Source organism: Natator depressus, chromosome 2, assembly GCF_965152275.1.
Source record: "Natator depressus isolate rNatDep1 chromosome 2, rNatDep2.hap1, whole genome shotgun sequence".
NCBI classification, from domain to species: Eukaryota; Metazoa; Chordata; order Testudines; family Cheloniidae; genus Natator; species Natator depressus.
In genome coordinates, this window is record NC_134235.1 from 224,235,944 (window position 1) to 224,263,050 (window position 27,107).

General features: G+C 41.6%; 1 protein-coding gene across 1 annotated transcript; it reads right to left on the reverse strand.

Annotated features, from left to right (window-relative positions):
• Positions 1-1,313: 1,313 nt before the first annotated feature.
• On the reverse strand, positions 1,314-25,967 carry HACD1 (3-hydroxyacyl-CoA dehydratase 1). The gene is made up of 7 exons (XM_074946021.1): positions 25,587-25,967; positions 19,959-20,076; positions 18,743-18,761; positions 18,571-18,659; positions 14,188-14,309; positions 11,294-11,472; positions 1,314-6,985 (listed from the first exon to the last, which is right to left on the reverse strand). Exons 1-7 carry the CDS (start codon positions 25,715-25,717, stop codon positions 6,903-6,905), a joined length of 741 nt encoding a protein of 246 aa, XP_074802122.1. The 5' UTR covers positions 25,718-25,967; the 3' UTR covers positions 1,314-6,902.
• Positions 25,968-27,107: the final 1,140 nt, after the last annotated feature.

Consider the following 27,107-nt stretch of genomic DNA (forward strand, 5'->3'; position numbering starts at 1 on the left):
TAACTGCCATTAAAATCAGTGGATGCTCTTCAATTAACTTTTATAGGAATTGGATTGTTCCTGCCCTCCTTTCAGCTCAAAAGTAAAATAATCCTGTCCTGTATCTTTCAGTAGAAAGAAAGGCCACCTGATCATCTTGCTGAATTAATCCCATTATATACTGGATTATCTGGGAATCAAAGTTTTGTATCAAACCGAGACTCTTGGTTTACAACTTCTAGATCTGGGAATCAAAACAAATTATCATCTGATTCAAGTGAAATCTTCACTTACATGTTGTTCCGTCCACAGAGCTGCAAGGTCAGTGGTATCGGTTCAGCTAAGGTATCAGCTCTTGTACGTATCTAGACTCAGTACGTTTAAAATGTCCACTAATTAAATTTGCAGCTGTCAATTTTAAATGAAAGAGAATAAGATTTTCATGACAATGTAGTGTTGGTTCCATTAAATGTTTATGGCTGGAAAGGTTGGTGTTTGGGAGGCAGAGGAGGGATAAGAGCCCATTCCTTCAAGGTGCTGAATACCCTCAACTCTCATTTGAAGTCACTGAATGCTGAGGATGCTCAGCCCCTTACAAACAGTGCTTAACACCTCACAAGACTGGGCCCTATTTCAAGATCATTATCATAATATTTTGCCTACATACTGGCGATGGAGGAAAATATTGTATAATTCCATCAGTTCTGAGAAGTTTTACCTACTCCTCAAGAGAAAATAAACCAATATTGAGTAGCTGGATGTTTCTCTTTATATCTCAATCATTTAGGACCAAAATCTACTTTAAACAAAAGATATTTTGGGGAGTGAAATGTGAAGAGTGGGTGGTGCCAAATTCTGTGCTGTAATATATTTTAGTTAAGATCTCAAGGTGAACTTGTGCAGTAATCCTGGTTATGGAAACATAATATTTGTATTTGCATACCAACCTCCTGTAACCCTCTGAAATGTACAGTTGCATGAACTGACCTCTTGTTAGGTCATCTATATGCTACAAAATCAAAAACAGACATCCAAGTGTTACTATAGATAACACTTTATAATATGGGGCTCATAATTGTTTGTATAGTTTCTGTTCAATAGCTACAATATTAGCATGTTAGATAAAATCTAAAAGAAACACCTGCAGCTTTAGCTCCACAAATCTTTGCATATAAATACTATGAACTATTTTATTTTATTAAAAGGTCAATATTTTATGATTCACTTCATAAGTCCATCTGTATACATTATGAATATGATACACCAGTTGAGAATATGTAGGTAGGTAAATTTTAATAAATAAATGAGCAACTGCATTACATTTACATTTTGATGACTCTTTAAATACATTTTCTACATGAAAAGATTAGACAAATTAGACTGTGCTTACATTTGTACAAAGCAAGCAACTGGAAAGAAATAAAATATGAACAAGAATGAATTAAGAAGCAAGATGACTGTGAATAAGCCAGACCACATCATATTTCAGTTGATGTAACATGACAAATGGACTATGGTACATTTTGAGTGTTCCCAAAAGCTAACAGTCTAGGGTCTAATCCTGACAGGTGGTGAGTGCCCAAAATTACCACTGCTTTTGTGGATGTCATGTGGAGTTACATGTGCTAAGCACCTCTTAGAATTATACCCAGTGCCATCTGGAATTGAGGGCTCTCAGCACCTTATAAGAGGTCATTAGTACCATCCAGGAGCAAGCTTTTAAGGAGCCAGTGGCGCTATCTGTGTAGTCCCAGAGTTCACAGGATCAGGCTTGTGGAATCTGATAATACGAAGTGTTGATCACCCTCCGAGGTGCTAGACATCTTCCACTCCCATTGAAATCAATCGAAGCTTAAGGCCCTCAAGATCTCTCAGGAGGTATCAGCACCTTACAATGTCAGGCCCTTACACCCTTGCACCTGCATGCAGTTTACTACTAAGGCCCCTCCGATCTTGCAAGTACGTTTGAGAGAGCTCTCCTTGCCAAATTTTAACTTGCTGCTTTCAGGGCATTGGGCTTAGTACACACTAACAATACCACAATAAAGTCATGAAAGAAACCACACTAACAACCACTTTGCAGAAATGTCAATTATTTACTTCCTTAAATTTAATTTTCAGTATAATAAAAATAGCTGAACACATTTTAAGAGGTCAAAGTACTGTATCCATACAAAAAAGTGGATATGTAGTGTGGACTTGACCTGTAAGCTGTTTCATAATAAATAATATATCTATAAGCACATTTTAAAATACAAATTATAAAACAAATTTGAATTTATAAAAGGCTTGCAGCATTGTCTTTCAGAAAAATAGCTTCACTAATTCTCTAGGATTAACTGCAGTCAATTTGTCCATCTGAAATTCTCACTTTTACAAAACCCTCTTGTTCAGTCCAGCACACTTACTCTAAGTATTCCTCGTTAAAAATCCCCATGTATCAGTTCTTAACATTAGTTCCTCTTTTTTTCCCTAATAACAGTTGAGCTTGAGCTCAGTTCACCAAAACTGGCTTATGCACATGCCACGTTTAGGCTGTAGATTTGATCAGTTCACAATAAAACCAGAAAGTGTCACTCATCACTTAGGTCAACTACCATGAAGAATCTAAGTATCACAGGCAGAGCAGTGGCAATTCCTAGATTTAACATTTACATATGTATGTCCTAGATAGAAAGAAGTATGTTCCCTTTGGTTACAGAAAAGCCTTCCGCGTGTTGCCCTGTGAAATGTGCATTGCAGCTTATTAATTAACACGAAGAGAACGAGGTAACTGGCCATGTGTGATTAATGTTATTTAATGGGAATTAGCAGAAGCATGTTGCACAAGTTCTCTAAGGCTATTAATATTGAACTGTACTATACACAGCAGCATAGTACAGAAGTGTTGGCATACTATTGCTTTTACAGAGCCAGCTCCTGAGAGAAATTCATGCTCATGAAGCCTTAGGCAGGGTAGAGTGGAGCACAGAAGCCGTGCAAGGTGATTCTGCTTCCCCTTTGTGCATGGAGATCTCCCAAACTGGTCTCCACAGTTCTCCATGGAGAGGGTAGGGATTGTGGTTTAGACTCAGTGTAGCCAACTCAGCCATGTTCTAAGATGCTGTATAGAGCAAGAGAGGGGAGAAATGAACTGTGCCAACTGTTCTTCACAATGGCCAGCATTGGCCATCTTGGGCAGTTAGGGCTGATGCCATTTCTCAGTCCCATGCCCTTTTCTGTGGGTTTTGGTCTGATCTCAGGATTAAGCCTTTAGGCATTAAGGGCCAAGTCCTGAAATCAATGGGATTACTCATATGAATAAAGGCCGTCCCACAACATTACAGAATCAGGCCAGATATTAGCACCTTCAATAAAACACCAAAATAGCATGATGCAAGAGCTGTCATTCACATGAACAGCTTATTAGATACAATATTAAAATGTCAAAGAATTTAATGCTGGAATATATTCCTAACCTTTCATAATAAAGAGGTTCTCAATAAGTTAAAACATTTGTGAATACTGCAGTGAAGATTACAAAGATGGACAAATGTGCCAAATTCAGGTTTGAAACAGAGTGCACCCTAAGAAATTCACACTTGTTTTTAATGCCAATTAAATGCATGGAGTAAGTTAGTTCACTATTTCATTATGTTATAAATATGATGCTATGCACACAGACTGAAATACTGGCCTGACTGAAGTCAATGGGGGTTTCAATCTTTGACTTCAGGGGGACCAGGATTTCACTCACAGTTCTTACTTGCTAACAGAAGATATCAATTTAAAATATATTAATTAGAGCGGAGTGAAAAATTCAGTGAAAGATTTAAGAGAGAGAGAGAGAGAGAGAGAGAGAGAGAGATTCAATGTAATTTTCACAGGGAGCTTGTCATCCACACCAAAATCTCACTGGTCTGGCCTTCAGTAACACAGACCCAAAGAGTTATTTTCAGCATGAGGCTGCAGTTTATTGATGTGCAGTTTAACAAGATTCTACTTCAATTGTAAACCACCTTTACGTTTTTTCTTGTTCATGTATTAATATTCAGGACTAGTACATTGCTGCTTTGTGCAAGCCAAAAACCAGAATGGTAATGAATGGTGTTGTATTAAGTCATGTTGCATGTATAAAAGGATATCAAAATGCTTACAGCAATTCTTTGCATCTTGTATGACAATATGTTCAACCCACACACAATACAACCCCGCTCCTCCCCCGGATGAATAACACTGTATTGGAGCTCAGCCCTTCAACTTGTAGTCAAAGGACAAACTCATTTGAGTTAGAGTTGCAGGATCGGGCCCTTGGAATAGTCAATTAATTTCAAATAGATCAATAGTCATAGTCTTAAGTAAGCTCAAACCCCCAGTAAAAGGATACTACACTTTGGCACTGAACACAACCCAATCATATTAATTAATTCAAATTCCATGAGATCCTTCTGCCTGCTCATTGAGAAATAGGTGCTCAGAAGCTGCCCGGGTGTTTCATATGGAACAGAGTGCAAGTTGAATTAAGTTTATCAGAACAATTAATATTTGAAGCACTTTTTATGCAAAAGACACTTAACAAATAAAACTTTTAGTCTAAACATGTAGCATGTATAAGTATTTTGTGCCTCAAGACTGTAAATGTGATATTTATTTTAATACATTAAATCATTTCAGCTGCATAAAAATGTATTTTAATAAGTTAACATAGCACCTTGGATCAATACGCTGTTTTAAAATAGATCAAGAATATTCAGTTTTCAAATTGTCAGAAAAACTATTATTCCATCTCAAGCCTTCTATACACCAATAACTGAAAAGGAAGCTAGTTTACATGTAATGTTGAGATGTGTAAATATGGGAAGTCTAAGACATAAAATTGCAACTTAAGGATATAACAAAGACTTGTTAGTCACATCAGGAAACATTTCCAACTCTTTTTAAAAGTCACAGTATATAATCATTAGAAGTTAGAAATGGAAACCACCTTTCAGGTTATCTAGACCCATCCACAGTCAAAGCAAGACTGTTTCCTACAATATGTTTTCTAGTATTCCAAAAAGTTGGGCTTTACATGTCCCAGGAAAAGGAGCTGCCATCATGGGCCTTGGAATATTATTCAGCAACTTAGTAGAGCTCATGGTCAGGATCTTTTTCCTAGTATTCATTTTATATTTTCCATTTCTTAATTTCCCCTGACTCCTAATTACAACTCCTAGTACTTAATAATTCCTTTTCCTTCTCAAATATTTTCTCCATAACCACGCTGTACATATTTAATGTTTTAAAGTCAATCTTTCCTACCTCTTACTCATGTCCATTCATTATTTTTGTTGCTGTTTTTTGAACTTTCTAGTTTGCCTAAAAATTTCTGCTTTTGAGGTACCCAGAACTTTACATGCTATTTCAGATGTGGACTCAGCAGAGTCCCCTAAAGAGGGACAATCACATCTCCCTGCTTCACGACATGAAACTTCAGCATATGCAACCCCAAATTGCACTGATCTTTTTTGCTACCACATCGTATTGCAAATGAACATTTAATCTGTGGTCCACTCTCACTTCAGGTCTCTTCCAACTTTATGGCTTTAAATTCCTGCCCATATTTCTAACCTCTGTAAGACCCATTATATAACTCATCTCTCCATGCTGGTGTTTATAACATCTTCAGTTTAGCATTATCTGTGATTTTCATTAACATGTTCCTCTTCTGGATTATTAAAGATGTTAAATAGGACCAGATCCAAAACTGTTCCTTGATTACATTATAAAGAGGATGAAACAATTAACTGAAGGAGCAATTAAAAGTGCATAGCTGGCTGATTCAAAATACAATTACATGTCAAGACAGTATTTTAAAGTATTTTTAAATCTTCCATTTTTATCCCATTTGATTAATTGTAAGAAATAAAATACTTTGCCATAGCTGCAGTTTCCACATGTACTTCTGTATTTACTCCTCACCGCCACCCCTCATGTTCCCTAACTCTAGAATACAGAATAAACTGGTAATCAATTCACCAGGACAAAATAAACCTGGGCCACATCATCAGCTATAGCTAGGCATTAAGTAATAGCAAACTGAAGTACACTACTCTAAATCTGCATAGAGAATCTAGAGTTCAACTCTTTTACAAGCTTATTCTATGATGCTAAGATACAATCCTGCAAGTAAAAGGCTTCAGCTCTTCCAGGCCTTGATCCTGCACCTGAATCTGCTAGCATGGACCACTTCCCCTATGCTGAGTCTCTGGCCTAATGAAGTGTCCAATTCTATTACACTTACTAATGCTGAATTGGACTCTAAAAGTTTCAAAAGGATAATTGTGAAGGAAGATACTACTTAATGTGAGTAAGAGCTGCAGAGTCAGACCCTAAGTAATTATAACCCTGGCGTTAGTTTAGTTTACTTTTAATGGCGTGTTCTCATAAGGTTCAAGAGACACTAAACTCTCAGTTCTGAATATTGACAAAGATTAATATTTTCAAAATAATAAGAAAGGACAAAATTTAAGCCACCTGTCCTATAAAAAAATCTAATTTATGAAGTATCTATTTTTCAGAATACTGTACTAACTTCCAATATTGCTCATCAACTCTGTTTTTTTTCTTAATGACCACTAGAAGTTTTGTAATAGAAAGCAATTTGGCAAGCTATTCAATCTCCTGCCTCTATTTATTAATTTATATAAAAAAATTGGGAAGAAAATAGTTTGTCTGAGGAAACAACCAACCAATGAAATAAAATAATCAAAAGTGAAGCCAAGGATGAAATGCAAAGTCTGAAGACATACTGAATTTACAAAACAATACAATCCATGTTATTTCATGCACAGCCATTTATTCTTGTTCCATGATTTAAAACTTGGACTCATAAGGATCACATGAAGTGTTTTGTTTCCATTTCTTATTATTCTGTAAAAAGCACCGTGGTTGCAAGAGTTGGATTAATCGTCCTTTTCTACAATCACCTCTCCATGAAGCACCTTTCTTCTCTGCCACAGCATATGAAAGTAGAGTTGTGGAAACACTTGATCAAAGAATAAATGAACAAATTAGAGGAAAAAAGGAAAAATACATTTCTAACTGTACACTATTCAGCTGAGGAAAAATTATGGCGATGGAGCAAGTAACACTGGGTTGCTTACAATGGCAAACTATGACTTAAACACTGATGGATCAGTTCACACTACCAAAATCCATGTAAGGATCTGTGCATGCATCTCCCTCCAACCCTCTGTCTGTGGAAGTAGGGTCAATGACTTCTCAGGAACCTCCATGGCTCTGTGGACTCTTCCATGTGGCCCAGGATCTATGCTGAGGGAGGTTTGAATGGGTCAGGACTGGGAGGAAGATGCCAACTTATCTCCCTCTAGTCCTACGGAAATTGTTGTAATATCCTACCCACTTCACCTCCCCCCAACTCCCAAAGGGCTTTCTGTGGTGCTCATCAATGTGGTATCTGATAAATTCATTAATACCTGTGAAGTTATCTTTACAACACCCCGTCAGGAAAAGTGGTATTATTATCCCCACTTCACAGATGGGAACAAAGAGACTCACCACAGAGAGGTTAAGGCCAAAAGTGTCCACTAATTTTGGGTACCCAATTTGAGATGCCTAGGGCCTGAACATTCTTTTTAGAGCACTTTACAAGTTCAGCTAGTGGCTGAAAGCCCAAGCTATCACATGGGTGGAATTTGTAAAGTTGTGCATGTAAAAACGCTGCAAATGTCTGAGACCATAAAAATTGGATGACACAATGAATCCCAATAATGACTGAACCTGGAGATATTCTAAACAAAAAGAACTAACAGCCAGGCTTGTGGCTGTTTCCATGATTCCACTGACTCAACAGACATTCTAGGCTTCAAAGTGACACACAGACAGAGTGACAGTGTTAAAATCTTATTATATAGATGCACAGCTTTAACTGAATTCAGTTACAGCTATATGTGCTCAACACCTATGCATATCAGGCCATAGGTGACTCAGGTAGGGCACCCAGGAAATGAGGAACACATAATTCCATTTAACTGACTTGCCCAGCATCACATAAGAACTCTGTGACATAGGCAGGGATAGAATCCAATTCTCTAGGGCAGCATTCAACTGCTTTAAGCACAAGACCATTCCTTCTCTTCCTGCAATCCCCTGCCTCCTTCACTGCACACCTTCCAACTTCTGCAACAAATGAGGCAGGGTCATAGAGACAACCATCTCGTTCACTACATACCCCTGATTCATACCCAGAACACAGTCCATCCTGTGCACTGAATAAAACGGGGGTTCTGTGGGAAAAAAGTCATATGTAATTAAAAACTATGGGTACAATTTTCAAAATAATCTAAATGATTTAGGACCCTTAGTCCCATTTTCAAAAGGGACATAGGTACTTAGGAGTCTAAGTCCCCCTGACTTTCAGTGAGACTTAGGAGCCTAAGTCACTCAGGGATTTTTGAAATTTTTACCCTGTATCATAATACATATGCACCAGGGTGCCTGACTTTGCCATCTTAATGTTATTTTAATGGTAGAACTGTAGAGCTAAAGGGAGATCAAGAGGTCATCTAATCCAGCCCCCATACTGAGGCAGGATTAAGATGATGTTTCTTTGGGTGTTCCTAGATGTAGTTTCTTTAGGTGTGATTTCCTAATTTTAAACAAAGTAAACTGAAAAAACAGAAATTCCTTCGTGCGGCACCATACTGACCCCTTCATGGGTCATCAGCAGGCTTGAAATCTTAAGCTTCACAGCACAGACCTCAGCCACTTAAGCTAATGCCGCAACAAACAGCAGTAGCAAGCTGTTATCACTGTGGGCCAGACACTAAAAAGGGATGAGACACATAGGAATGTAGCAATTACCACTGTGACTCAGACCCACTGTCTATCTTGTCCAGTGGCCAGTACCAGATGCTTCGGAGACAGTTGTAAAAATCACACACTATGTGGATGTGGGATAAAGTGTTATTCACATTAGATCTCATCCTGACCTTTAATAGTTAAACACTGACTTAACCCTTGAAACATAAGGTTTATTTTTGGTAGATTTCAGAGTAGCAGCCGTGTTAGTCTGTATCCGCAAAAAGAAAAGGAGGACTTGTGGCACCTCAGAGACTAACAAATTTATTTGAGCATAAACTTTCATGAGCTTATGATGATGAAGTGAGCTGTAGCTCACGAAAGCTTATGCTCAAATAAATTTGTTAGTCTCTAAGGTGCCACAAGTCCTCCTTTTCTTTTTGAAGATTTATTTTTTGTTATAATTAATTATAAAATTTATAAAAGTTCAAAATGTCTGTTATAATTAATTATAACTCTGGATAGTCTATTTATCCATATTAATACGTAATCCCTTTTTGAATCTTGCTAAATTGTTGGCCTCAACAACAAAGAGTTGAGGGGGCAAAGAGTTCCACAGTTTAATTACACATTGTGTGAAAGAGTATTATCAGTTTTGAATTTCCCACCTTTTGATTTCACTGAATGTTCCCTTGATCTTCTGTTATGGGCCAGGGAGAAGACAAACTCCCAGTCTCCCTTCTCTATACCATTTGTTATTTTAGATATTTTTATCATGTCCCCTCTTATCTGTCTCCTTACTGAGGTAAACAATCCAAGTCTTCAATCTAAGTCTCTCTTCATATGAGTTTGCCTCTCACCCTGTGACTACGTAGCTTCCTTAATAGCCTCTTGTGTGGAACCTTGTCAAAGGCCTTTTGGAACTTGAAATACGTTATGTCAACCACTGCTCCTTTATCCACTAGTTTACTGACACATTCAAAGAATTCTAAGAGCTTAGTGAGACATGATTTCATTTTACAGAATGCATACTGATTAGAGCCTATCAATCATGATATTCCAGGTGCTTTGTTATTATCAGTTCAACCAATTTGTCAGGTACAGTTGTAGGGCTTACTGATCTAAAATTCACAGTTTGCCAGTGGGTTTCCAATATATTTGCAGAACAGTAGAGAAACACTGAGACCCAGGAAGCTAAGGGTCTAGTTCAAATTCTGTATAAGGCACTGTGTTCTAGTGGTAACAGATCCTTCTGCCCCTGTCATCCTCAACATCCCTCCTTCTGCCCTATCCCCTTGCATAATCCTTCCCAACCTGTCCCCGTCTGTCTCTGTCCTCCCTGCATCTGTCCTATTCTGCTCCTATCCAAGCCTCCACTCCCAGCCTGCCTTTGTCTCTTCTCTATTCAACTCTGCCCACCCCCAGCCTGTCCCTGTCTCAGCTGTTTCTATCCCCCCTGGTCTGTAGACCCCAGCATGCCTCTATCCCTCCCCAGTCTGCCACACCTGTGCCCATGCTGCTCCTCATTTCTCTGCATTTAAGTGAGACAACTTCTCAGTTCTGTCTTGGTGCCAGCATAGGGAGTACTGAGAATACAGGAGAGACAGTCTCTCTGCTGTCAGTTCATGTGTCTAATTCAATAGCGGCTCCCAGGAGGGAGCAATTGCAGGAAAAATCCTGCTTCCCCTGGTCTGAAGCATGCTCAGTGAACTCTCTGGGGGTGCAGCATGTTCAATGTTGTTGGAACAAAGTTCTGTAGGAGTGGAGCGCAGCATGCTCAGTGCAGATGGAATTTTTAGAGAATTTTGCTGCTAGCCTCTAACAAACCTTTACCGAGTATGTGCAAACCATGATTTTCAGAGGCTAATTTTAGATGCATTTTCATGAGGATTGCAAAATGCTCATCCCTGACACCAACAGGGGTCCAAATTTCAAGTCCTTTCTCCAAACAGTGGAGGGGCTAGAGCTTCTCAACAAAATGGTAGTAGGATTCTTTTAACATAAACAACAAATCTTATTTTTCCCTAATCTTGTTCTAGGAAATGGCTAAACCATTTTCACTGAAGCTTTCCAAATATATTCAGCCTGAGGCAGACACTCAGCATGTAAAATTTCTGCCTAAGCAGTTAAAGTGTGGCAAAATTTTAACTAACTAGGTCCTATAAAGTATTAGGCAAAGGTAACTACAGGCATCACTGCAAGCTCTGCCTATAATTCAGGGATTCTCAAACTTCACTGCACTGCAACCCCCTACTGACAACAAAAATTACTACACAACCCCAGGAAGGGGGATTGAAGCCTGAGCCCACCGGAGCCCTGCCGCCCAGGGCTGAAGCCGAAGTCTGAGCCCCACTCCCCAGAGCTCAAGCCTTTGGACTTTGACCCTAGGCGGCAGGGCTCGGGCTTTGGCCCCAGCAAGTCTAACCACCAGCCCTAGCGACCCCATTAAAATGGGATCCTGACCCACAGTTTGAGAACGGCTGCATAATTTATTATTGTGTTGTTGGTATTATTAAAGTATAATAGTACTTACATGGTATATATGAGGCCATGACAATAATAAGGAAGTAGTAGTAGTCAAAAGAGACATTATACTTGTTGGGAAGTCTCAGTGAAAAGATGCCTGTCTTCTTCACATAAGGTAATGCAGCATAAATAGTTAGAAGTTCACCAGCAACTCCAGCAGGATACAAGATGATAAAAAAGTTGTATCTGAAGAAAAACAAATCTAAGAATTATTTTCTTGAAAGATAAATTCATGTTGTAACATTTCTTGTTTTGATGATTAGTGGCACAGCAATGAACTACAGTAGTTTCCTGCAAGAGAAAACCAAGGGCCAGACCCTTAGCTGGTATAAATGAGCACAACTTCACTGACTTTAATAGAGTTATGTTGATTTATACTAGATGAGGATCTGGCCCTAAGCCCTTACATTTAGTTTGCAGTAATATCAAAATGTTTTAATGTTTTTCCAATGTTAAAGATAAAGATTCAAAGTTTGGAAAACTGTTGTATCATCCAGTAATCTTGTTTTGGTTGATTTAGAGCCTGATCCTGGTGCCATTGATTGGCCTGGGAGCAGGCCTGGACCAATAATAAGTAGGAATACATATCTTCATCACAGCCCATGCACACTGGTCCAAGTGCATCCCTTCCCCACTGTAATTCTATTGAAGTTAATGGAATCTTAAGATACCTAGGAAGCTTGTTCCTCCCATTGTCATATGGGGAAGCTAACCATGTACTGCATCTGCCACTTACATGAATGGGAATTACTGATGCAAAAGCATCTGTGTGTGAGACCAGATATCTCAATGAACCCATTTTAGACAAAGAGACCCACTTTCAAATAAATGATAAAGCAAAGACACTGAAAGAAGCCAACTACTTTGAATACCATATGCTATATACATGGTGGAAAAGTAAGAAACTGAAATCAGCAATGTTTTGAAAAATTCTCATGCAAGGTAAGACATACAGATGCAATCATTCATAAAGAACTGTTCTCTTGAGTTCAGGCTGGAGAAAGCAATGACAGCTGCCTCACAGGGTCTGAAATAAATGTATAATATGCATTCTATGACCAAACCAGATGAGTTTTAAAATGGCAGCAACTGAATATGAAACTCCCTAGTAATCGATGGGCTTAGCGAGCTCGTACATCAAACAGAACAGATTAGGTGAGACGTAACAAGAAACTGATGGCGTAACTCCAAATACACCTTGGCCATATGCAGAACAGAAACAAACCAAAAATGGGGTATTCTGAATTAAAATGTAGGTGTATTTATTCTATTTAATAGGGAAAGACAAAGCTTTTATCATTCAAAATAAAAAGCTAGTGATCCCAAAGCATTAAACGGAAGTTTACTATGGTTTGCACATGTGTATTGATGTATAGCTATATATACAAAAAAGGACAAAACTCATCAAAGGACGGGAAGAGGTGGGTGGGTCGGGGGGAAGAGAAGAGAAGACACAACTCAGATAAGCCAATGGATTTGTGCCCATTTGTGCTAGCTATAAATTTCCCCTGATTCCTGATGTCAGCCCTTGGTAAAATATGTGACAGAAAAACTCACTTTCAAATGTTTGTTTTCCAATATATTTCACACACATATAAGGCTCTATTGTCAGAATGACTATTTTTCCTACTGCCTTATTATATTTTGAATGGAAAAAACCCTCTAACTTGGAAGCATTGGGAGTATCTGATAGGTTGATATCTTTCAAATGTGTTTTTAAATTTAAAGCCTAAATATATATTCAATTAAAGACAGGGGATCTTTAACTGTTTATTTTTTTAAGTCTGCCATTTAGTCTTAAACATGCCAAAACCTACCACATACTGTACAAGCAGAAAGACAATGTATTATAAGAATGGACATAAATATCAGCCATATCAAAGAAGTGCATTAGAAGCATCAGAACTGTGTTGTCTACAAAACAAAAATAAAGCAAAATAAATAAACAAAAATATATTTTTGGATAAATATGGACAAATCATCTATAATGAATTTTTAAAAAGACTTATCTGCTTCATAAAAAGCAAAGTCTGTTCTGGATATATATTTATTGTTCATTCAATAATTACAGAGGATGCAATTCATCCAGTTAAGCTTCATGGTAAATACCCAGCCTAAACACAATCAGTAATGTATTTCACATTCAGTAACATACTCAAGTATTGACATCTCAAGTCAAGGTTACGTCTATAAAAAAGATGCCCTTGTTCTTTGGACTAAGCTAGTTAAAATATTAACGAAGGCTTTGTAAAACCTCTAATTAAATCATAAATTGAATACAGAATAAGGGACAAAGCCTGTAAGGTGATGAGAGCCCAAAGCTCCCAGCAACTTCACAGGACTGAGTGGGCACTCTGGCCCCCGTCCTGCAAAGACTTATGTATGTGCCCAGCTTTATGAACTTGGAATAGTCCCATCACAGTTAGCACTCACAGTGTCTATGGGTAAGTCCTTGTAGAATCTGGGCCTACGTTTGTAAACACCTAGATTTCTGGCAACAAAAGGTTTTGTTTTTCTTTATTGCATAGTGCAAGAGGATACATGGTATGATCATTTTTAAAAAAAAGATAATTTAGTACATTTTAAATTGTATTCAAAATGCAACTTAAATTTCTAAAAGTTAAAAGGTAATCCTGCAAGCATAAAACAAAAGGATGACTAGTAAATGAAAATAACTATCAAACAAAGAAATTAAAAAACAAATCACATCCAAATATCTGAGCTAAAATATTCTTTACATTTTAAACCAAATGGCAATATTCCTAAATACACAAGGCAACCAACCGCATTCTTCTGACACAAAGCCAAAGCTCACACATCTGTTCTCCTGTGTGTTAGTTCAGCATGCATGAAATTAGCATGCACAGAACTATGAGAAACTAAACTGCAAGACATCTCCACCTGGCCCATTTAATGAAGTATGGCAAATGGTTGAGCAGGTTGAATGTGTAGAAGGAATATCGTGTAATCTCTGTCACAGTCCAAACGACCAGAAAAAGAATAACGCTCTCCTCATTCTGGATCTGTGAAAGTATAAAGAACCAACATTTTCTTCACCCTTAAGCTTCTTTTCTATGCAAGCGGCAATAGACTTCCACTTAAGACATTTGGAATAGAACTAAGAATTTGAGAAGAAGGAAAACTTGGGTATCAAAAATCAGCACCTGTTAACTTTTCTATTACAGGTATTCACCAACATACTGAAATTTTGCTAACTGTGCAGTACAAAGTGACTGTAACCATTGTAAATACATCAAAACACTGAACTATTTCGTTGATTTAATTCCTTCTTTTGCTTACCCTGCATCTGCCCTTTCAATTTGCTCTATTTCTTCTGATTTTTGGTCTAGTTGCTTGTGTTTATCCTCTCCCTTTCTTTTTCTCAAAATACTATGTATAATATTTCTCTTCCATTTTAGACTGGACAAACATCACATCACACTACTCTTCGTCTTGTCTGTCTTCTTATGTTCACCTAGCCCATGTCTGTTGTTGCTTCCCCCACTCCTGCTTACTAATGTCTCCGCGATACACAAGATAATTCCATTTTGTTCAGTGTACTCCATGGGCTACAAAGTGAAACCTGACAGCAGAAGATCAGGTTGGAGTGCTCAGGAGTTTGCAGGACAGTTAGGCAGTTGGGAGTGGGTCGATCACTGAAGGAGGAGGAGTGAGAGGATCAAGAGCTGTAGGTGAATATACTCATCTGCAGTGTTTTAAAGATTCAAGTTCTGAGTAGTTAAACTGCCTCCTCAGTAGGTAGCATATCTACCTGCTGCTTCAAAGATCAGATCCTTTGGGGAGGGGAATCCCCAACTGTGCAAAGATGATGGTTGGGGGTCTTTTACAAATAATACCTTCTGAGAAGGAGAATTACACACAAGTGATTTAATTATTTTCTTTAAAAGGGGAGGAATTTGGTAATAGGCTTCTGTGCCTGAAGGCTGAAAACCTCCTGGGATTTCTAGAAAATAAAATACAGAGACATTTTTTGTTCCAAACACAGAAAAGGGAAACACTGTTTTTCAACAAAATGCAACCTAGTGACAAAGCTTTAATGCTTTTCAAAGATGCTGAACACTCACAGCTAGGAGATGCAGATGCTCAGCAACTTTGAAAATTAGGCCCAATATGTGTAAATTGGAAACAAGATTTAACTTTTATTTAAAAAAAATAAGAGGGTTAGGACAAATCTCAATAACAAAAGCAAAAAAACAAACAAACTGAAGTACAAAGATATTCAAATATAGGTAAGGGAGAAGAAGAGAATTAGGCTACTCTCCACCTGAAGTAGATAAGAGGCTAACACTGACAGGCTAAACCTGGATTTGGGTCACAATGCTAAATGCAAGCAATAGTTCTTTGAATAAGTATGTAGAGAATTCCATGTGGTTGCCTCGCAAATCTCCTGGACAAGTAGTGAGGCTGGCTATCATCACTAACAGGCCTCTAACTACATATCCCAGAGGTAGGCAAACTACGGTTCGCGGGCCACATCCAGCCCACGGAACCGTCCTGCCTGGCCCCTGAGCTCCCGGCCAGGCTAGCCCCCGGCCCTTCCCCCACTGTCCCTCCTCCCATGCAGCTGCGTGGCTTGTGCCCACCCACCTCCCAGGCTTTCCAATAAGCCTGTCCTGTTGCTCTGAGCAGCATGGTAAAGGGGCGGGGGAATTGGATAAGGGGCAGGAAGTCCTGGGGGGTAGTCAGGCGGCGGTTGGATGGGGCGGAGGTTCGGGGGGGGGGGAGGTCAGAAGACAGGGAGCAGTGGGGGTTGGATGGGGTGTGAGGTCCCGGGAGGGGGGGCAGGGAGGGCTGGATAGGGGGTGGGATCCTGGGGGGGCAGTTAGGGACTGGGATCCCGGGAGGGGGCGATCAGGGGACAAGGAGTGGGGTGAGGGGTTGGATGGGTTGGGGTGCCTGTCAGGGGTCGGGGGTGTGGATAGGGGTCGGGGCAGTCAGGGGACAGGGAGCAGGGAGGGTTGCATAGGGGGTGGGGTCCTGGGGGGGGGGCGGTTAGGGGCGGGGGGTCCCAGGAGGGGCGGTCAGGGGACAAGGAGTGGGGTGGGGGGGTTTGGATGGGTTGGAGGTTCTGAGGGGGGCGGGAAGTGGGAGGGGACGGATAGGGAGTGGGGGGCCAGGCTGTTTGCAGAAGCACAGCCTTCCCTACCTAGCCCTTGATACCATTTAGCAACCTCAACGTGGCCCTCGGGCCAAAAAGTTTGCCCAACCCTGACATATCGGATACCCTCACATGACCCTGAGTGTTCAGGCATGCAAAGAAATAACAATGAGAAATGCATTCAGACAGACATTTAGACATGGGGATTTTTTGATGTAGTTTGACCTACTATATTGAAATCAAGTGAAACAAAGAGCTGGGTGGACAAGGTTTAGTTCATTCCACATAAAGGTAGAATGATGAAAATCAGTGATATATGCCCTAGCCTCGATCTACTCGTCCAATGTAACCAACAAATGGTTCACTTCTTGAACATTTTTTCTTTTCTTCTAAAAGCAAAACAAGAAGCAGTTACCTTAAAAAAATTTTAAGATAAACCTACTCGGTATTACAAAAAAGGGAGACAAAGAAAACAAAGTGTATAAGAGAGCTCTTTTCTGTGAACAGATAAAAAGGGAATTGACAATGGAGGCAGTTTCTGCCTGGCTGTTATATCTCATCAGCAGTTAGGCATGTGCCACCTGCTGGTGAGAAAGTTTAAAGGCTCAGCATCTTGAGTTAAGAAAGTTCTGACCCAAGTCACACACAGAAGCACAGACCCAAAGGTTGGGATCCATTACTCGATATTTACCTTTAGAGAATAGGAATTTCAAGCCCTGCAAAGTAAATAAAATTCAGACGAACTAAACTATAAGTCCTAGTCCATTCATTACAAGAATCATAGATTCCTTGCACCATTTTATCTTGGGGTAACAAAACAGTAGAATCTACATTAAAATCTATAACCAACCACATAAATAACACTTTCAGGGGCAGTTGGGTAATTTTCATATGCTGGGAGGTTTTCTCTGTTTTTTTTTAATCATGGTCTATTACAGTGGCATGCTGTGAACCTACAATATTCATATAATATTAATTTAAAATTTTTGAGAAAGGATTTAATACAAACTACAAAGAAAACATCAATGTAAAATGTCACAACAGTGTTTATCCAGATGCATTCAGTTTAAGAATGACTTCCATTTGTACATTCAACACATGCTAATTGAAGTTCTTTTTCAAAGTGGAATTTGTGGTACAAAGTGGTACATTTGTTGATGAACAGAAGCTCTACCCCTTAATCTTGCTTAACAGACAGATCAAACCTGGCAGAAACCCAGTATGTCTCAGTTGTCCCTCTCCAATGGCATTTACCAGCATCCTATGTGTAAACAACTGTAAACTATAGCGGGGTGGGCAAACTATGGCCCAGGGGCCGCATCCAGCCCTTCAGACATTTTAATCTGGTCCTCGAGCTCCTGCCAGGGAGCAGGGTCTGGGGCTTGCCCCGCTCCAGTGCTCCAGCCGGGAAGCGAGGTTGGGGGCTTGCCCCACTCCGCGCGTGACATGGCTCCGTGCGGCTCCCAGAAGCAGCGGCATGTCCCCCCTCTGGCTCCTACATGTAGGGGCAGCCAGGGGACTCCGCATGCTGCCCTCGCAGCTCCAATTCGCTGGGAACCACATACGAAATGGAGCAGGGACATGCCACTGCTTCCGGGAGCTGCTTGAGGTAAGCGTTGCCCGGAGCCTGCACTCCCGACCCCCTGCCCCAGCCCTGATCCCCCTCCTGCCCTCCGAACCCCTCGGTCCCAGCCCAGAGCACCCTCCTGCACCCCCAACCCCTCATCCCCACCCCAGAGCCTGCACCCCCAGCCGGAGCCCTCACACACACACCCGCACCCCAACCCGCTGCCCCAGCCCGGAGCCCCTTCCCACACTCTGAACTCTTCATTTCTGGCCCCACCCCAGAGCCCGCACCCCCAGCCAGAGCCCTCGGCCCCTCCCGCACCCCAACCCCCAATTTTGTAAGCATTCATGGCCCCCCACACAATTTCCATACCCAGATGTGGCCCTTGGGCTAAAAAGTTTGCCCACCCATGAACTATAGGCTTGAACCTGTAAGTTCTCTACCTGCAGAACTCTGACTGAAGTTTGTAAGAGCCCCCTGTATGGAGCATTTGCCAGATCCTATTACTTGTTAAATAACACTTCCTGCTAAAATGAGCTTTTTATTAATAATCAGCCCTTCCTGTAAAGAGTAAAACAGAATTTGCTCATGCACCCACCTGTTTTATACTGTGTGTTATAAACCATACCATGAAGATTCTTGAACTCACTTGGACCCCAGTCACAAGCACAGAGGTGTGAACTATTCCTTAAAAAGAGAAATACATTATCTATGTCCCATAATTCCTGTTTGTAATCAGTTAAGTGAGAAATTAAAAGCAAAAGACTCACCAACTGCACAGTGGACTACCTGTCAATAAAAATAAAGTATAAATTAAAAGTCACTGGTTTAAAGTCATTTTATTGTTTGCAGTATAAACAAAGACATTGCTGCTGTTAACATAAATCTAAACTTACTCCTAGTCCTTTACTCCTTATTCAGACTACACTTTCATTGACTCTATCGGCAGCAAAAATTAAGATCTCAAGGCCAAATTCTGTGAGGTGCCAATTACCCTGAATTCCTTTGCTGCACTCCTCACAGGATCAGGCCCTTGATTTGTAATACCACTGAATCAAGACTGACTTGCTTACCGAAGGAACTTTTACATAAGGCTGATTTTCATATACATACACACACCTTGCTCTTCAGCTTCAAAACCAAACCTCAGTTTCACATGCAACATCTTATCCAGATCAGAATTCTTCTGGAAAATTTAAAGCAAGATACATATGGTGTTTCAGATATACAAGGATTTTAAAATTTTTGTTGTTCATTTTAGAAGATTTTTATTAATTCTTTTTCAAATTAAATCCTTGACTAGTGTTGATGGGTTCAGGTAGAATTATTTAGAAGTGTAAAGGTATTATTATAATATAAAAACCAAAACACAGATGACCATACACGTTAAAAGAGGCACATGTATTATATACATACATCTGCTTGATGAATGTATTATATATCAATATCAGTCTGATGCATGCTTTGCCAAGTGCACTCAGCCTCCAGAGTGCTTTGCAAATGTGGAAAGTCATAGTTCAATGAAAGACTAGTAGCAAACCATATGGGGCATGTGGGTCCAGTCTGGAAGGAGCTAAAGAGAGAAAAGCATATGGGGGATAATGAGTCCAGTATGGGGAATGAGAAGGAAGCAATCATCTGTGGAGGAGGGCAGGGTGTCTGCAAAGGAATAGGCTCCATAAGGAATGGAGTCCTTGTTTGGCTTGCAAGATCTGTCTCTGAGCAATTCTTAAGCATTTTTGAAATGCAAAAAAATCCTAAGCAAATAATTTAGTAGCCTAGAGTTAATGTTACAATAGATATCCATTCCCTTCAACCAACCTCCTCTCTCCCCCAGAAAAAACACCTTAAAAATAAATGAAGTTAGAAAGACTGGAAATTCTGAGATATTCTTTCATCCTTAACTCCATGTTAATGAAGTTTTGTTTTTCTTTGCTGAGGGTAAATATTTTCCAATCAAGCAATGTGTAGCATTTAAAAATTTACCTCAAGCACAGCAAATGTCTGGAAAAATTTAAGTGTCTTTTGAATAGTTTTGTATAAGCCTTTGTATGTTCCTTTCTGCATGTAAAACCGAGCCATGGCAATAGCCAATACCAGCCACCTAGAAAAGAAAGAGAATGGATAATTTTCAAATGAGAATTCTAAGAACACCCAGGTATCTAAATTATTCATTACATTACTTTCATCTCAGATATTTGAAGGAGAATTTTGATTTTCTACTGGTGTTGTTTAAAAAGAGATTGACAATATAATTTAAAATATAGCAAAATCCATTAACTATTTAGCTCCTGTACCCTACTCTGTGGAAAAGTATAGAGAGAATGTCTTGCTGCTCTTTGCAAAGAGCCCTCTTTGTTACATAGCTAAGGTGTTCTCTTTTCCATGGTATGGACCATATCTTTATTATTCAGAGAGTATTAATTCACATATTTTAGCTGTTTTTAACATGACATAGCAGGTAAGAAAAAAAAAGAAAAAAAAGATGCCAACTTCAGGTGCCAGCCACTCTCAATATACCAGCAGTTGTCCCCAACTGGAAAACCTCTGCACAACTCAGTGTAATGGTTCTAGTATAGACTACAGTTCTTTTTCCAATATAATTCCAAATCCCAAATTGCTTATCAGAGTTTCATAGCATTAAGAAATTGAAAAATGTACATGAAATTTAAAAAATTATTTGAATATATGTACTTTGTTTTCTTAAAACATATTGAAAAGTAAGCGCCGTGGCCAGCATTTCCAACCTTGGTCTCAATCCTGCGAGGAGCTCTGTGAGGGGACCCCTGAGAGTGGGGTTCTACCCACACAAAGCTCTTTGAAGGACTAGCACATAGGGACTTAAGGCCAAGACTGGAAAAAGCAACTAGTGATTCTGAGTGCCTCAGTTTGTGGGTGTCCATTTTGAGACACCAATAAAGGGGTCCAATTTTCAGAAAGTGTTGTATACCCATCCTCAGAAAATCAGGCCAATTTAAAGTGTCTAAAGTTGGGCACTCAAAAATCCAGGCATCCAGAATCACTAGTCACTTTTGAAAATTTTGGCAAAAGTGGACAGTTCTGGAACTGACATGTTGGTAATCATGTACTGATATTAAGTGTGGATTTTTTTTTAAATATGCATTCTGCTATTATTCAAATGAAAGAAAGCAAAAATAATTGTTAGTCAAATTAAAGCTTTCTTCACTGAGATCAAACAAATCTGAGCTAAAATAAATTTTATAATAACCTAAGGCAGGGGTTGGCAACCTTTGGCGTGCAGCCTATCAGGGTAATCTGCTGGCGGGCCACAAGACATTTTGTTTACGTTGACTGTCCACAGACACGGCCCCCTGCAGCTCCCATTGGCCGCGGTTCGCTGTTCCCGGCCAATGGGAGCTGCGGGAAGCCTGCTGGGAATAGGGGCGGCAGTCCCTAAATATTGCTTACATTAAGTTTTGTGGCCACTTAGCAGGGGACTCAGTAGTGGCACAGAGCTAGCCCTTTTAGGAGACCTGCCTACCTGTGAGAGGCTCCTGTAAAGAAAAGCCAAGTCAGACACACCTGGAAGGAATTAAATCTCTAGGTGGCTAGCTGGTAGCTAATTAGCTAATGAGCCTGACAAAGGGTTACCAGAGATTAGCTGAGATGGATCCCTGAGACAGGAAGTTTTTGAGGGTAGAAGAATTCACCAGAGCAAGGGACCTGGAAGGACTGCTCAGAGGGGTAGGGAATTCCAAATAGTGGCAGAAGGGCCAGCCTGTCAGAATTGTGTGCTTTCTAGAGAAGGGCTACTGCTGACAGATCTCTGCACACCCTCCCTTGGCTCTAGGGAAGAATTCTTCCCAGTGAGTGTCAAGAGTGTCTGGAGAAGGGACCTGAATTGAGAGAAAACCCTCTTGGAGGAGAGTGGTAGACTCAGGTAGGAATTGATAAACCGAGAGGGACTGTGTCTCCCAGATAAGATGCTGGGGTGAGGGCTTGCTGGTATTTTTATTGGGTCTTTGGTTAATAAATTAGACCCTTCAGAAGGCCATGTAAAGCCTCAGTGACCTTATTGATGACATTAGGGGAAAGTGAGTCTGGGAGCACGTACAGCTCCACACTTGGCCAGAAGGGGACACTACTGAATAGGTACACCCTGTGACAATAGCTATCTCTCACCTCCAAGCCTTTCTTTCAATATGTGGAACTCACATGCAACTGGGCTCCACCATACACTGCAAATGTGGATTCTCTCATCATGCCTATTCTATACCTGTTCCCCTGTGTGTAGTGTAACTACCAAGGTTCCATAATGCTGCGGCACAGGGTGAATTCCAATTCCTGTCCTAAGAATGAAACACAAGTGCCAGTTAAGCAACACCCACAGATATTATTTTGGCTTTTTATGGCTAGTGTAAAAATCTGAGTAAATTTTTGTAGAGTATAAAATTAGAGTGGATTCCAGCTACTGCTGAAATCAGTGGATTATTTTAACTTCAGCAATACATGTTGCCTTCACAATAAGGCTTTCCTGGGTTCTAAATGTTTTGTATTTTATAGTAAAGTGTGTGCCAAAGGAGAATTATAATGGATTTTTATATGGTTGGCAATATGGCAGGTGACAACAGTATCTTTACATAAGAGATACCCTGAGAAGCCATATTATATCTGACGAAAAAGGCAATAAGTATAAACCAAAAAGGTTCCCTGAATCTCATTTTGCAACAGAAAGGGAACATGAAATGTCTTCTCTGACTTAATAAAAAGCAAAATTTGGTAGGTCTCTTGCTTAGACAGGTTATTCTTTAAAAAAGTACTTCCACAGACCATTTTATTTGGTCTTCAGCTTGCAACTTTTTTTTTTATTTTGTCCCATATGGGCCTTTGTATTGCATACAGAAAAATGGCAACTTTCACTCAACATCAGAGAAGCATTCAGTATGAAATAGAAAATACCCTACACGATAAATTCCCCTGAGGGAGGCTTTCGGAGGCCCAAAGGACAGTTACGGGCCTAACTTCCATTGACTTTCAATGGGATTTGGACATCTACCTGCCATTTTTGCTTTGGAACATCACCTACGCATTTACCAGTATGAATGATAAAATGTAATCCCATATTAGAAAGAGGAATTAGCACAATTTTTGATAAACTGGGGTATTCCTAGAATTTTATTAACAAGTACTGTCTTGCCAAGTGGATAAACTTGCCTGTACTAGTATTACCCTTCAATGTTCCCTTAAGTGTATCTACTATACTTTATCGGTTTGAAAAGATGATGAAATGTTTGTCTTTCTTTTTTCCTATCCCACACAAGAAACAAAGGGCCCACTTTTACGACTGCTGGTGGCTCTCAACTACCAGAGGCTTTGACGGGATATGTGGGGCTTCAGCACTTGCAGGGATCACAACTAAAATAGATGGCAAAGAGTCCTGTGGCACCTTTTTGACTAACAGACGTATTGGAGCATAAGCTTTCGTGGGGGATTACCCACTTCGTCAGATGCATGGGTACTCACCCATGAAAGCTTATGCTCCAGTACATCTGTTAGTCTATAAGGTGTCACAGGACTCTTTGCCGCTTTTACCGCTCTAGACTAACACAGCTACCCTTCTGATACTTAACTAAAATAAAGGTTTCCACCTTAAAAGTCTGTGGCAGGAGCCCAGTGCTCATGAGCAAATGAACAACAACAAAGCAAGGGGTGGACTGTTAAGAAATACAATGAGGAAACACAGCAATTCCAAACTAGCAAAGATTATGAACGAATAAAAACACTAATTAAAGCTGACACAAACATACCTTCATAAAGCCCCATGCCTGACTTCAACAATTCCCTTTGTAAAATGTTCCAATGTCGAATTATCCTAAGTATTAAAATTTGTGGGAGTCTGACAATTTTCAAAAAGAAAAGGAGTACTTGTGGCACCTTAGAGACTAACAAATTTATTTGAGCATAAGCCTTCTTGAGCTACAGCTCACTTCATCGGATGCATTCAGTGGATGCATCCGATGAAGTGAGCTGTAGCTCACGAAAGCTTATGCTCAAATAAATTTGTTAGTCTCTAAGGTGCCACAAGTCCTCCTTTTCTTTTTGTGGATACAGACTAACACGGCTGCTACTCTGAAACCTGACAATTTTCAGTCATTCGACAGAAAATTAAGTCAGTTTAAGTATGTTATGAAAAACACTGCTATTAACATGATAAATCTTGAAAAGGAATGAAAATACATACATCAACCACTTAAATATAAGCCAGAATTCCCTTAGCCTTAAAACTTAATACCAATACTACATTTTCACAAAAGAATCCATTGTAACACTGGGCGTCAGTTTAAATGCACTCCTGGGCTTATTAACAGTTCGACCCCAATGCATTCAAATTGGAACGGCCCCTACCAGTAGTTGAATTGAGGACAAAAATTGAAATGACATACTAAGCCAAATTCAACGTTGGTAAGTGGGTACAAATGCACTGAGTTTTGTATGCTTGTGTCAGGGCTGAATTTGGCCTGTAACCTGTTTTCAATACTGAGAGACTGATCTGTAGAGCGGCACGTTGGGAGACCAAGATGGAGCTGGAAGAAGGAAACTAATGTCTTAAAATACTGTTTCAATATCAGTTAACTATTTATCAGTGATGCTGCTTAGTCTGAAGCCAAGATGGTTTTTCAATATAATAGTAAAAAGAAAAGGAGGACTTGTGGTACCTTAGAGACTAACCAATTTATTTGAGCATAAACTTTCGTGAGCTACAGCTCACTTCATCGGATGCATCCTGACCCTAAGCTTATGCTCAAATAAATTGGTTAGTCTCTAAGGTGCCACAAGTCCTCCTTTTCTTTTTGCGAATACAGACTAACACGGCTGCTACTCAGAAATATAACAGTAGTAATCATTTCTTGCAGTTAATTCTTAACATGGCAGATGGAAGAAATTAATATAGGTTGCCTGTCTCCGGAGTGCTCTCCAAAGCAAGAATTTGAACCAAAGCTATTTAGAAACTTTGGGCAGGCAGTACCATCTGGTGCTGCTGGGAGCCAGTGGGTCTCAAACTACTCTGAAAACTTTATTAAAACATTGATCCCGCCCTCGGCGTGGGAGGAAAACGAGGAATCCTGCTGTAACAACGCGCTTACAGCCACTTCGCAACCCCCCAGAAGCCTTCACTGGCAGCTTGAGACCGCAAGTCTGCCAAGGCTCCTTAGACAGGGCGGTGCCCCAGCTGGCAGTCAGCCTCAGCCCTGCTCGGAGCGGGGCCCGGGGCGCAGGGGAGCCGCCTGCAGCCAGCAGCTCCCGCTCCACGCGGAGCCGGCTCAGCGCGCGGGGGCGGCCGCGGTGACTTATGCCATGGGGAGCCCCCTGCCCCGGCAGCCCCGCCCGGCATTCCTGGCTCGGGCTATACTTAACCTCCCCGCCGGGCTGCGAGATGACGCGCTCGCGGCTGCACCGCTGCGCCGTATTAGGAAATGCCAGGCGGGCGAGGGCTCGCCCTGCAGGCAGCCGCCTCTGCCGCCCTCTGCTAGAGCAGAGCCGCCCCCCGCCCCCCGGTCGCAAGGCCTCCGCCTCTCAGCCCGGCTCCCGCCGCAGCCCGCTCCCCCTCGCCCCGCCGCGTCTGTCCAGCCCGCAGCGCGCCCCGGCACGCACCCGGCGGTCATGGCGATGTTGTAGCCGATGAGCCAAGCTGTGGCCAAGGCGCCCAGGCGCCTCTTCCTGCCCTTCTCCTTCTCCTCCAGCGAGCCGCCGCCGCCGGCCCCGTCCTCCTCGCTGGACGCCATGGTTTGCCCGAGGCCCGGGGAGAGACGCGCGGCGGAGGAGGGGCGCAGGCAGGGGCTGGGCTGAAGCCGCGCTGACAGCTGGAGCGGACTCTCGCTCACCCCATCTGTCTTCACGGCGGGCTGCTGCTGCCCCCGGCCAGCGGCTCACATGGTGTCGCCGGCTCCTCCTTTCTCCTCCAGCGGCTCCTCAGGTCACACGGTGCCCCCCTTCCCCAGCCCAGCTGGCCGGACAGCGTGGAGAGAGGCTAACGCCCCGACCCTAAAGCGATTGCTGCGCCGCGCGGTTCCCAGTCTGGCTTCCCTGACTTGAGATCAAACGTTTTTACACCCCGCCCCCCTAAGCTGCCTCCACAAAATACACTCCCGTGGGTAACCGTGTAGGTGTAACATATCCTTGTGTGCAACATGAGCGATTGGTAGGATAGCCAGGTGGGTACTTTATGCTTACACAGGCTGTACCCTTGCTACGGGTCCTTACTTTTACAGGGCTCACCTATGTTGGACGTGCGTCACCTTGGCTATGTCTACACTGCATCGCAAATCCTGGTCTGTGAGACAGGTGTTTCCAACCCTTTGCTTGAGTATCCATGCTGCATTGTAAACCTGGCTTTACAATTGCTGGATCTGGGACTCACAGCTGTCCTAACATGACCACACTGTGCTATGCAGACCTTATGACTCAGCTCAGCAGCTTGAACTGCACCCACATTGCTAAATAACAGGACTTGGATCCAAGTCTCAGTGGGACTTGGGCCCTGACCCACCCCCAGCAGGGTCCTAGGAACCTGGGGTCCTGAGTGCTTGGTGACCAGATTCAGACTGATTTGTATGTGGATGGAATGGGGGCTTGGGCTCAAACCTGAGTGAGAGCCCAGCCTTAGTTTACAGTGTAGACATACCCCCTACTTGTATGCAAAGTTGCCCCTGCATCAGTGGTGCTAGTACTGGGGGTGTTGCTGCACCCTCTGGCTTGAAATAGTAATAACAAATGCCAAATACATGATTTCCATCATCAGCACTCCCACCATAAAAATTGTACCAGCACCCCTGCCCTGCGTATACATTATGACATTCCCCAGGGGGAGGGTCCTTCGTGAATCAGACAGGTTGGATACTGCACCCTGACTCCCCAACAATACAGACCTGATAGGCTGTGGTTCCCAGCCAATGGGAGTTGCGGAGCCAGTGCTTGTGGTGGGAGCAGCGTGCAGAGCCCCCCCGGCCTTTGCGAACTGAGCGCTGTTGCCTACCCACCCCCCCCACCCAGCACCAGCAACTGTCTCAGGCTGAGCATCAGCGCCCAGCCTCCTCTCCCCCCCCCCGGCACCAGCAGGGGTCCTGAACTGCCCCCCCACAGAGCACCCATGGCCCCCTGTCCAAGTTTTAGTTA